The sequence below is a fragment of the Plecotus auritus genome, assembly GCF_963455305.1.
Source record: "Plecotus auritus genome assembly, chromosome: 3".
Classification (NCBI taxonomy): domain Eukaryota; kingdom Metazoa; phylum Chordata; class Mammalia; order Chiroptera; family Vespertilionidae; genus Plecotus; species Plecotus auritus.
Window position 1 is genome coordinate 2,904,311 of NC_137772.1, and position 12,681 is coordinate 2,916,991.

At 44.3% G+C, this 12,681-nt stretch overlaps 1 protein-coding gene and 1 long non-coding RNA gene across 3 annotated transcripts; both read right to left on the reverse strand.

Annotated features, from left to right (window-relative positions):
• Positions 1-1,541: 1,541 nt before the first annotated feature.
• LOC308244748 lies at positions 1,542-10,248 on the reverse strand. 2 transcript variants are annotated; one of them, XR_013960173.1, is made up of 6 exons: positions 10,114-10,248; positions 6,763-6,845; positions 4,967-5,093; positions 3,902-3,997; positions 2,375-2,466; positions 1,542-1,681 (listed from the first exon to the last, which is right to left on the reverse strand). It is a non-coding gene; the product is annotated as an uncharacterized lncRNA (long non-coding RNA). The 2 variants fall into 2 exon arrangements; XR_013960174.1 differs by lacking the exon at positions 10,114-10,248 and adding an exon at positions 9,433-9,562.
• Positions 10,249-11,406: 1,158 nt separating this feature from the next.
• Positions 11,407-12,246, reverse strand: LOC308244747 (transcription and mRNA export factor ENY2-like). Its single transcript, XM_080660995.1, has one exon. The coding sequence runs from the start codon at positions 11,815-11,817 to the stop codon at positions 11,527-11,529; it is 291 nt and encodes a 96-aa protein (XP_080517121.1). The 5' UTR covers positions 11,818-12,246; the 3' UTR covers positions 11,407-11,526.
• Between the last annotated feature and the right edge of the window lie 435 nt (positions 12,247-12,681).

Consider the following 12,681-nt stretch of genomic DNA (forward strand, 5'->3'; position numbering starts at 1 on the left):
TACATCACAGTGCTCCAAAATCCCTGCCACCGTGTGTGTGTGGTGACAGTGGCTCTAGTAAGCAGTGCCTCCTGGTCTAGGCAGAAGTCCAGATCCTGCTGTACTGAGGACCTGCAGGCCCCACCTCCCTACCACAGGTTCCCAGCCCTTGCCCCACTGCAATCTCCCACTCTGCCAGCTCACCCGACACACTGCTGGCACCATGCCCCTCTAACTCCATCCACCAAGGCATTTAGTTTAACAGAACTGTGTAATAAAGATCCCAACACATTCATTGCTTTAAGTTTGAGTTCTCCAGGTCAGCCCATTGTCTACAGAGTTTGTCAAGTAGTTGCCATACATATGGATTCTCTCCATTTTGAACTAACTTTGATTGAAGTAAGGATGAATAAAGGATCTTCCACACTGATTACAAACTGTTTTTCCACAGCTTGTGAGTCCTTCAAGGGTGTTCAGAGTCTGAAACAATGGGTAGTGAATCTTCCACATTTATAACCTTTATAGTGTGAGTTTTTTCATGCTGTCTAAGATTAAAATATTTACTGAAGGCTTTTTCACATAGATAACATTTGTATGGTTTCTCTCCAGTATGAACTCTCTTATGCAGTCCAAAGTTATAGCTTCTGTTGAAGGCTTTCCCACATATATTGCATTGATATGGTTTCTCGCCAGTGTGAGTCCTCTCATGTCGTCTAAGGACAGAAGAGTGATTGAAGGCTTTCCCACAGAGGTGACACTCATATGGTTTCTCTCCAGTGTGAGTCCTCTTATGTCGTTTAAGGACAGAAGAATCAGTGAAGGCTTTCCAACATATATGACACTCATATGGCTTCTCTCCAGTATGAGTTCTCTCATGTCGTCTAAGGACAGAAGAATCAGTAAAGGCCTTCCCACATAGATGACATTCATATGGTTTCTCTCCAGTGTGAGTTCTCTCATGTTTTCTAAGGTGAGAACAATGAGTAAAGGCCTTCCCACATAGATGACATTCATGTGGTTTCTCTCGACTGTGAGTTCTCTCATGTTGTCTAAGGTAAGAAGGCTTACTGAATGTCTTCCCACATAGATGACATCCATATGGTTTCTCTCCAAAGTGAGTTCTTTCATGTTTTGTAAGGTCAGAATAATGATTAAAGGCTTTCCCACATAGATGACATTCATGTGGTTTCTCTCGAGTGTGAATCATCTCATGTCGGCTAAGGTTATAACTTTTACTGAAGGCTTTCCCACACAGATGACATCCATATGGTTTCTCTCCAAAGTGAATTCTTTCATGTTTTCTAAGGTCAGAACAATGAGTGAAGGCCTTTCCACACAGATGACATCCATGTGGTTTCAATCCAGTGTGAATAATCTCATGTCGTCTACAGTTAGAACTGTTACCGAAGGCTTTCCCACATACATGACATTCAAATGACTTCTCTCCATTTTGAGTATTACTGTGTTGTTTAATGGCAGAGTGTTGAATCAAAGCATTCCCACGTTGACATTCAAACAATTTATTTCTAGCATCAATTAGTTTATGTTGATTAAAGTAATTGATCACTTTTCTAAATTCTTGTATGATATGGGGTTTCTTTCCCATGTGAGGTATCATGCACCGAGTCAATGTTAAGATTTCAGTAAAGTTTTCTCCCAAATCATTACATTCAAAAGGATCTTCTTGAGTGTAAAATCTCTGCTTTTTGAAAGGAAATGAGAGACTGTTAAAGGTTTATCCACATTTATTCTTTCCTTCATTCCTTTCTCTACATATAAATTATAGAGTAATCATTCAATGATAGAGTCCATTTAAAATTGTTCCTATTAGTTATATAACCACATGCATAAAGATTTTTTCTTTTATGGCAACCCAACTGCAGATATATCTGAATAATTTTTATACATTCTACTTCAAAGACTGGGTATATGAGCCAGGATTATACAATTCTCTCTTTTTTTAATCCTCACCTGGGAATATTTTTCCATTGATTTTTAGAAAGAGTGGGAGAGAAGGAAAAGACAGTGAAATATTGATGTCAGAGAAACACATCAATTGATTGCCTCCTGCACATGCCCTGACCAGGGCCAGGCTGGGGAGGAGCCTGCACCTGAGTTATGTGCCCATCACTGGAATAGAACCTGGGACCCTTTGGTCCACAGGCCAACACTCTACCCGCTGAGTAAAACCAGCTAGGGCACAATTGTCTCTTTATAAGACCTCAGGTTATGGTTTTGACTTCAGGTTAATTTCTTCCCTAAAACCAAACTAACAAAACTTTCTGCTGTGAAAGCCCTTGATCTCAACTTTAATTAGATAATTATGCCAAACTTATAACTTATTTAATTTCCAGTTCTTTATTTGGAAGAACAGGTTCACACTGATAAAGCTTACCACTGTATTGATGAGGGATGTGTCCTTCTTGTGAAAATGTTGAGTGGATAACATTTCTTGTTTTTTAAAATCATCTCTCCTTTCTGAAATGACTGGGGGGGGGGGGGAGGGAATTATTAGAGAGATTAAAATGTTGACGAGACCCATAGCCCATTTGTTTTAAATATTAACACATAAATGGGAAAGCACATCAAAGTAAGGAATACTCTAAGGAAAAACACATTACAGACATCAACTGACATTTTCTGGACTAGAATATGAGAAAAATAAAATGAAGATGGCAAGCTGGGGAGGAACAGAGAGGGACATATTCACAGAATAGGTCCATGAAAAGGGATATTTTGTGAATTAAAAAACACACACAAACACATCACTTTTATTGATAAGTCAGACACAATGGACAGTTCCACAAAATAAGACAGTCCCAAGACAATGGAGTATAAAATGACAGCAGACAAGTTAATACTATTCCCCTTATTCTCGTCTTCAGCACTATATCCTCCAACTTTCTCAGAGTCCTTATCAATGACAGCCATGTCCTCATGGGCCTCAGAAAACTCTCCTTCCTCCACTCTCTGACCTACATGCCAGTGAACAAAGGCATGCTTGGCATAAAACAGGTCAAACTGTGGTCCAGGAGAGCCCATGCCTCAGCAATGGCTGTGGTGTTTTGAGGCATTGCTCAGCATGCACATCTCTCACTGTATTTTGGCCAGATTTTTGCCAGGTACACAGTGGTAGGTTGCTAATTAATGCAACCTTAGAAACCAGTGGGGCAGCAATCCACAGACTAGATGGTATGCTTGGTCTTGATGGTGGGAATGGCAGCACTATGTCACCAAAGTAGAAAAGGCAGCAAGCCAGGTATTTCCAAGGAAGGGCCATATTTCACCATCTGGTTGGATCGCTCAAAGCACACACTGGTGATCTCTACTACAGTAAGCTGCTCATAGTAGGCTTTCTCAGCAGAGATGATGGGCATATATGGCCAGAGGAAAGTGGATTTGGGGTTATGGCACCAGGTTTGTCTGGAATTCTCTAAGATCGACTTTCAGTGCCTCATCAAACTCGAGGGAAGCCATGATGGAAGACACAATCTGGCTAATAAGGTGGTTAAAATTAGTGTCGGTTGGGCGCTCAATATCGAGTTTTCTCCAACAGATATCATAGATGGCCTTCCTGTCAACCATGAAGGCACAATCAGAGTGTTCCAGGGTGGTGTGGGTGCTGAGATGGAGTTACAGGGCTCCACTCCAGTTAGGGAAATCTGGGGGGGCGGGAGGGAAGAGGGGATGTAAATAGAGATCTCCTCTAAGTACATGAATATAACCTTCCCTAAAGTTAAAGATAATGAGAGACACCTGAAGAGAAGTTGCTACCTGCAAAGTATAATGACATCTCGAGAATTTGTCCCCTACGTTTTACAAAACATCACTAACCTCAGACATCTCCATTAATCATTCTTAGGGCCCACTTACTCACTGACAAGGCTCTTTCTTGTACTGAAACACAGCCTCTGGAGCTCACCTGGACTCTGGCCTTGCAGAATACCAATCCCTTCTCTTGAAAGTTGCTCTCCCTCCTTGAAATGGGAAATCACGTATGATTTGTAGAGCTGACTGCCTGTTTGTACGAAAATGATACATGGATTTTGAGTTCTGTGCTGATAACAGTATATGGTGATCAAAACAGGGTCAACTAAATGAGAAAAATAAGATAACCCCTGAAAGTCAGCCCAGAAAGAGTATACTGAAAGTAACATGGGTAGTCAGCCAATGACATCTCTTAAACTTGTCCCAAAAGATATTAAGGACATATCATTGCTGATGCCCATGCCCAAGTTCAAAGACAGACTATAGAATCATCAATATTTTCATGTAAGTTTTCACAGTGCTTGACTATTATGACCAAATAAATACAACTTCTACCAGAAAAAAAAAAAATCTAAGTTCTATGTGGAAAACAATATGTCTTGTTATTTTTAATACTTTGTTCTGATCTAACAGTACCTGCAGCAAAATAAATATTTATATATTTTAAATCAATACATTTACTTACACATTCAAAAATAGTGAGTTTCTGCCCTGGCCAGTTTTGCTCAGGGGTTGAAGCATCGGCCCTCAGACCAAAGGATTCCAGGTCAAGGGCATATACCTCAGCTGCAGATTCGATCCCTGGCCCTGTGAGGGAGGCAACCAATCGACATTCTCTCTCACACTGATGTGAGACTCATTCGCCATTTAATGAGTGTGTGTGTCTCTCTCTCTCCCTCCCCCCACATCCTTCCACTATTTCTAAAAATCAATGGGAAAAATATCCTCTGGTGAGGATTTAAAAAATAAGGTGTTCCCACCACTGTGTGAGAGTTGGAAATTGAGTAGCAAGGGAAACATGAAATGTCAGGAAGATTACATTCTACTGGGATTACAAACTGAATAAAAGCAAAAAGTAAAGAAAATTACTGACTGTAAGGTAGTTGTAAGAGTTATGAAAGAATCAAGACAAAGTTTGGAATAAGAAATGGGAAAGTTTTTCGCCATACGTGTAGACTGAATAAATACATACATTCCTAATACCCATGAAGAGACTCACCAATCGAGACCAGATGACTGATGCTCTCCAGCATTACGTCTGTGAATAGTTTTCTCTGGGGTGTGTCCAGCAGGGCCCACTCTTCCTGGGTGAAGTATACAGCTACATCCTCGAAGGACACTGCTTCCTACAACATTATGGACATTGTTTCAGACAGTGCCAGGACTGCCAACCTCTAGGGGAGGATGGTCCAGGTAGGTCACGGCACTAAGGAAGTGGCAGCTGAGCATATAGAAAGTTCAAACAGTATTTTGGGTCCAGCCACATCGTTCTCATTGCTCACCTAGACATCTGACTTTCAGATATACCCACAGTAAATATATAAAACCTCACTATAAAGAAGTATAACATGAGGTGTGGTGTAATATAACCTGGAGACATACCAGTAAACTTGTAATGATGACTCCAAATCATGATTACAAAATTTGCACTTGAAAATTTATAATTAATACACTTCTCCACCAATTTCAAGGAAACCTACAAACTCATCAGAAGGAATGCAGTATCCATTATTTGCCCCCTTTTACCATGACTATGTTCTGATTATTCTCCTTTATCAGTTCCGTCTGCTCATCAATGAACTGGTGTAATGGTAGTTATAATTTTTTTTAAGATCCAACGAACATGTGTAAAGTGGTAACTATGTAGCAAACAACATTAAAAACAAGCTCCATGTTTATTACTCAATGAATGACAGAGTAAACTGAAGCGATGCCCAGAATTCTGCAAAACTGAACAGAATTCATACAGGACTTGGGATCAGCAGGTGCAGCCTTTCGTCTCCACACAGCTCAGATGCTTGTGACATAGCATAAATGGCTCAGCAGCACAAGCCAGAGACTCCAAGACTTCTGTGCTGAAGGACAGGAGTACCCCAACTCTTCCTATGGTCCAAGGCCTCCATGTCTCACTTTTTCTGGGACCTCCAATTACAGTTGTCATTGCCTCTTCTGTTTCTCCATCTCGTCTCTCTATTCAAGTTCACCTGAAGCCACTTGATTACTCTGGGCTCTTTACTTCATCAAAAATGTCCACAAGGCTCTAAGTTTTACTCTACCTTCTACATTCCTCCTCCTGAGTTACAACCCAAATTAAGGAAACTCCCTACGCATTGCCTCCACTTAATCAAATTTGAAGAACGGGAAAATTACAGGAAGAAATTTGAAGAAAGGGAAAATTCATGACTTGGGACATGGGTAGTAATGAGAATTTTGGTTTTCCTTTTTGGATTTCAAAAGCGCAAACATATTCTATAAAAATTTTAAGAGGCCTGAGATTGGGAAAAATAAATGAATGACTCCTGATTGCCTTTTCTGGCATAATCATGACTTATTTTCCCCCCAATACTAATCAGCACGCCTGTCAGCACCTGTAACTGGCTGAACTCACCTGTGGAAACATCTGCCGCCCTTCCTGGCTATAATGTTTTGCTCCTTCCTCACCTGCATTCACCTCAATCCTAAGGCCATGACAGTTAATAATATGATTAATGTGTAACTTTTTTTTTGCTAACCAAGCCATGAATTAAGATGAGAAAATGAAACCTTTCCAATCTCCCCTATAAATACACAGCATTACTAGAGGCTGGAATATCTTAGTTTAACGCTGGGAAAGAGATTGCCATTTAATGAGTCCTTGACCCAACATGACCATTCCAGAGTACCGGGGAAATGAACTGAAGCTCAGACCTGTGAGAAGTCCCGCGTGTACTCAGAACACCCGTGCCTGTAGGAGCAATATACCCACATACTGGCAATGGAGATGCATTTCAGTAGAAAGAGTAATTCCCAACCCACCTGTGACGCCATTGTCACTAGCTCAGCTGTCAACGGTCTTCTGGGTTTTCACTGACACACAGTCCAAGCAACAGGAGGCAAAGCTATGGGAGGAGAAGGAAGCCATGAAACTTATTTCTCTACGATTTCTAGACCCAACTGTCCTGAAGCCCCAAAGCTCCCCCTGGAGGTAGCCCCCAGCCCACCAGCAGAAACAGAGGTGTTTGCCGAGAGAACAGTGGGAGAGCTCTCCGCTGCCAGATCAAAAGAAGACACAAACGCCTTCAATTTATTTATTTTTATTTTTTTAAAAAAATATATTTTATTGATATTTTACAGAGAGGAAGGGAGAGGGACAGAGAGCTAGAAACATCGATGAGAGAGAAACATCGATCAGCTGCCTCCCGCACACCTCCCACTGGGGATGTGCCCACAACCAAGGTACATGCCCTTGACTGGAATCGATCCCGGGACCCTTCAGTCCGCAGGCCGATGCTCTACCCACTGAGCCAAACCGGTTTCGGCAAACGCCTTCAATTTAGAGAGGAGTGTGGGAAGGGAATTAATCCAGGGCGTTCAGAATTTTCCAGTTTCCTCTTGAGGCCCAAACACAGAGATCCCTGACTCATGCCACAGGTGTCCCCACCTCCAGCAACAACTGGGGAATTTCTCAGGCTTACTTATTCTCAGTTGGCACACAGCAGTGTTTCTCCAACTCTACCCTGCCCTCTGGTGCCCCAGTCCATTCCTATTTCCTGTCCTTGACCTTCCAGATACTTTTGTCCTGAATCATTTTGTCTCCTCCAAGTGAGGTTCCAGAAATATCAATCCTTCAACACTGACTTTTAGATTAGTCCTGCAGGAATTCGGTTATGCACCAAGAGAATTAAGGTTACATTTTATTATAGTGTTAATTCATTGATGGGTTGACTTATTCCATTTACTTTGAAATTTATCCCTGAAGATCCCCTGCATCAGATAATAGCGTGAGCACATGGGTTACAGAACTCCTATCATGTTCGGCAATTCTCACAGGGCAGTAGGCTTAGGAAATATAGAATGGAAGCATTTTCATAGGAAATTCTGTTGCTCCATCTGATATTTTAGAAAAGTGGAAGCTGAACTCCTGCCCTTTGCCAGTCATATTAGCTGCAATTTTCCTTAACCTCATTATTTCAGTGTGCCTGAGACAGAATTGTAAAGTATAAACCCTACCCTAAACCAGCAATAATTATGTGTATTTCATAAACAAGTGATGATAATGAGTCATAACAGAAGTAGGTTTAACTCACCCATTTCTAACTTTTCAAATTTCATTATATGTGATTCTGTGCAAAGAGATATACATACATTTGCTTATTTGTTCCTCAAGGTAACCCTACTGATTATGATTTATTTATGAAGTTAATAAATGACATGATCAGAAGTTCAGAAAACTTTAGCAATGTGGCAAAAATCACACAAATACAAGCATATACAATGCATATAAGCATACGTTAGAAAGGGACACATAAAATTTGCATTTGCCTCCGCCTGCCTTTTAAGCAGAGATTCCTTAAAATCCAGAGGCCCATGCCCTCTGAATGGCTCATCATTGCCCGTATACCATAAAAGACCGAGTTCAATTCCTGCTCAGGGCATATACGTGGGTTGCAGGTTTGATTCCCAGTTGGGTGCATTCAGGAAGCAATCCATCAATGTTTCTCTCTAACATCGATGTCTCTCTCTCTCTCTTTCTCCCAATTCCTCTCTCTCTAAAAGTCAATAAAAACATATCCTTGGGTGAGAATTAAAAAAGAAAATTCAGAGGACCCATCCTGTTTTTGCAAAGTATTCTCCTTTTTGCTCTTTCACCAAAAATTCCTGCCCAGGCCGGTATTGTGTACCACACAGGACCCACTGCATCGCCCCAATTCCCGAACTTCAGCCTCCACTCTCCCTTCTCCTGCCCAGTGAAACTCGGCTACCCGTTTCAACAGTGTTCCCCAAGGCCAACATCACTTCCTATTCCTGCCGACCGGTTGCTACATCTGCGGAAGAACGCTGCCACACAAGGCGTCTCCAAATAGTGCCTTTTCCAGGGCTGCCCCTGACAGCAGGAGTCACATCTCACAGTGGCTTCGAATGGCATATCCTGGTTAGTTAGCCGGTCTACCATGCTCCCCAAATATTTCTAACTCTCTCCATGCCTTTAATTTCACACATTCTCACCCTCCCCGCACTTTCCATAGAGGAGGTATTTCCTTCCAAGTGGATATGTACGTTGACAAGTTACCTGGGTCTAACACCATAAAATGCAAATTCTCCTGCACTTATACCCTTTAGTTACTCCTTCTCTCCTAGTGCACTGAAGAGCCATCTAGACCCCAATGGAACCACTCTGCCTTCTGTTTTGTCAGGAACCTTGTATTATTTATAAAATGTTTATTTCCTTTACAAGCGACTTCTCCCTCTTCTCAGTACATCCCCCATCATTTAAACCTATCAAATCTCCTGCATCTTCAAACTAAAACTCCTCTGAACTTATTTCCTCTTCTGGTCCTCCTCTACTGCCCTGCCTTTACAATCAACCCAAAAGCTGAAGGTGCAGTTGCCTTAAGCTCACATTCCCCGCCCACCGCCCCCCCACCCCAGTTGGCTACCTAACATCACCACCAATGACATCGGCATAAATAAATGCAATGTACATACCTCAGGCTTTTACTGGGAACCAAGTAATAAGTGTAATATGACTTCTTTTGAGGAATTTACTTTCCCCTCGGTTCTCCAACATGTCAGCCTATTAATGGCCTTAAGACTAATATACTCATCCCAGCTCCGTATCACCTGAGCAGAGCTCAAACAATATTGCAGGAAGATGACAAGGCTCCATGCTAATTCTTCATCCCTTCCCACTGATGCACGCTGTTCACTCAGCTTCTTCCGTTACTTTTTCCAAACCGAAAGCTACAGAGCTCACGTCTGAGGTCCATCTCTGAGCGCTCACCTCTGCTTTCCAGCTAACATGCACTTTAAGAGAAATATGTCTCAGGATATTGTCTCCCATAAATATCACTCTTTACCTAGTCCGCATTCCTTTCCATGTCTCTACCAGACACCTAAAGTTTGAAATGTTGTAGACTCACTCAGAACATCACAAACACTGTTAAGTATTGCTATCATTTCTACACTGTTCACAATTACCATTCTTCATTCCCACCCCAATTCACAAACACAATTTCCCACCCCATTATTACTTCTCAGTTTGAATGGCAATTCCTAAGATATCTCCTCAATAAATTCCCAACAAAATTAACACTTCCCTTCACAAAAATTCATTCATAAAATAAAGGAGGTCTGTCCGGTCCTGTGAAAACAATGGCTAGTACTCACCAGAACCCCAATCTTTACTGAGGACGCTGCCCCGACACCCCAGCGCCAGAGCTCCTTCCTCGCTCTGGAAAGTGGGCCATTGTGGTGGTGGGTTCCCTTTCAGTGGAGCTGATCACCACATCGATACTGGAATCTAAAGAACAAGCCTGATTAATGCAGAGAACCAGTCAAGTAAATCTACCAAGAATACCTCTGTCAGGAAGTATTTCCCCTCTTGTTACATAAGTCAAGTAGATGAATTTAAGAAGACAAACTATCACTTAACTGTATTTCTTCTAAAAGCTTCAAAGGCAACCTGCATGCCTCTTCCCTATTTTATGGATTTTGGTTGTTCTGGGCAGTATTGTAGAGAATATGCAGCAAGAGAACGCATTCTGCTCTTTATTTGTAAGAGGATTTGTAATCTGCCAACATATTTTCAGGCGGCAGGCATCAGTCTGATCCTACATAAACACTTGCACTGAATATACACTCAAGGGAAGTATTTTTACGGTTACAGGGGTCCTCAAACTTTTTAAACAGGGGGCCAGTTCACTGTCCCTCAGACCGTTGGAGGGCCGGACTATAGTTTAAAAAAAACACTATGAACAAATTCCTATGCGCACCGTGGGCCGGGATGAGTCGGCTGCTAAGCAGGACAGGCAGCGGCACCCGGCGGGCCGGATCCATGTCCTCGGTGGGCCGCATGTGGCCCACGGGCCGTAGTTTGAGGACGCCTGGTTAGAATGTGCATTTTTACTACCAAGCAAGAAATAGCTTGCACAGTGTCGGGCGGTCTCTTCAATTCACATTTAGGTGATGTCCCCAAAACTATAAAACTCTACCAGCTTTGAAATATTAGAAATTCCCAGAATAACCAAGTTCTGCATTGATATTACTATAGATAGAATTTTTTCCTTTTTTATTTTAGTAAGTCTTCACCGGGGACATGTTTTTTAAAATTGAAATTAAAAACAAGTTTTTATTGATTTCAGAGAGAAAGGGAAAGAGGGAGAGAGAATCATGGATCTGCTGCCTCCTGCACGCCCCCTATTGGGGATCGAGCCGGCATCCCAGGCCTGTGCCTGACCCAGAATCGAACTGTGACGTCTGGTTCATAGGTGACACTCAACCACTGAGCCACGCCTGCCCGGCTTAAACTGAATTTTTTAGAGAGAGGAAGGGAGAGGGAGAGAGAGAAGTATGGACCGGTTGCTTCCTGTACGCAACCTGGGTATGTGCCCTTACCAGAAGTTGAACCCGAGACCCCGGCCCGAGCTTCTCTCTCTCTCTTTCTTTATTTCTTTCTTTCTTTCTTTCTTTTTTTTTTTTTTTTTTACAAAAAAGGATTTTATTTTGGGAAAGCGATTACTAATTTATGGCAAGTTTTACTTTCAGAAATAAGATCACAAAACACCACCATCTAATTCAATCTTAAAGGCTGGCATGCTGAGCAAGGAATGTTCTTACTCTTTGCAGAAGCCCCTCCTTTACACCGTCAGGTGCCAGGGCTCTGCCCTCTGGTGTGATTTCAGCCGTCGAGTCGTCAACAGTAACGTGTTGTGGTCCTTCTCCTGTAATTACCTCTTTACAGTGTGCCTTCAGGGGGTCCTTCCAGCCACATCCAATTAATCGAGCTCTCAGCAACTCTTTGAGGCGTTCTCTCTCCCCAGTTTCCATCAATTTTTGGTTAATCGCTGCTCTCATCTGCGCATCTTTGCTCATCTTGCTAACCACACTCTTCGGCTGCCCGGACTCAGGCCCTAAACCCGCACCCTGCCTCCTCCGGTGCCCCGGTCGCTCCCTCTTCTCCCCTCGCCCCCCACCCACACTGCGCCAGGCACAGGGACGGAACACAGCTGCCTCTGCCCTTCCCGGGGGCTCCGGACCCGCTGCGCCAGGCACAGGCACGGAACACAGCTGCCTCTGCCCTTCCCGGGGGCACCGGACCCGCGAACGCACCCCGCAGGCTGGACCGGCGGGAACAGAAGGACGCGAGCGTCCCAGCCCGGGGACAGGGGCCCCCGGGAGGCGGCGACCGCGAAAGGGGGGCCTGGGGAGCGGCGGGCGGGGCGCAGGCGAGCGGGGGGCCGCAGAACCAGGGCAGGGACGGCGCGGCGTCCTGGGGGGCGAGGGGCGATGGGGAAGAAGAGCGAGAAACTACGTCCCCGGGGGGAACTGGACACCGCGCGGGCAGGGCGGCCTCCCAGCGAGTGACCGGAACCGGAAATGACTTCCGGCGGCGCCAGAGCGCTGGGTCCCCCGGGGGGTCCCCGCGGAAGGGACGGGTGCGTGCGGGAGCCTGTGACACCCACAAGGAGCCCGGTCCCGGTCGTGGAGGACGGATGGAAACCTCACAAGACGGACCTCACTCACCGCACAGGGACTTCCGCTCAGGAAAACCCCCTTCTGCGTCCACAGGATGTGACGCAAGGGGGAGGGGCCTCGGTCAGGAAGAGGCGGGCCGAAGGCGACGTTGTTGGCGAGGGTGGGCGCGGCCAGCGGGGGCGTGTCCGGGGGCGGGGCCTGAGCCTCCCGCCCCGCCCCGCCCCGCCCCGCCCCCCGGCCGTTTCCTGTGGGCCCCTCCTT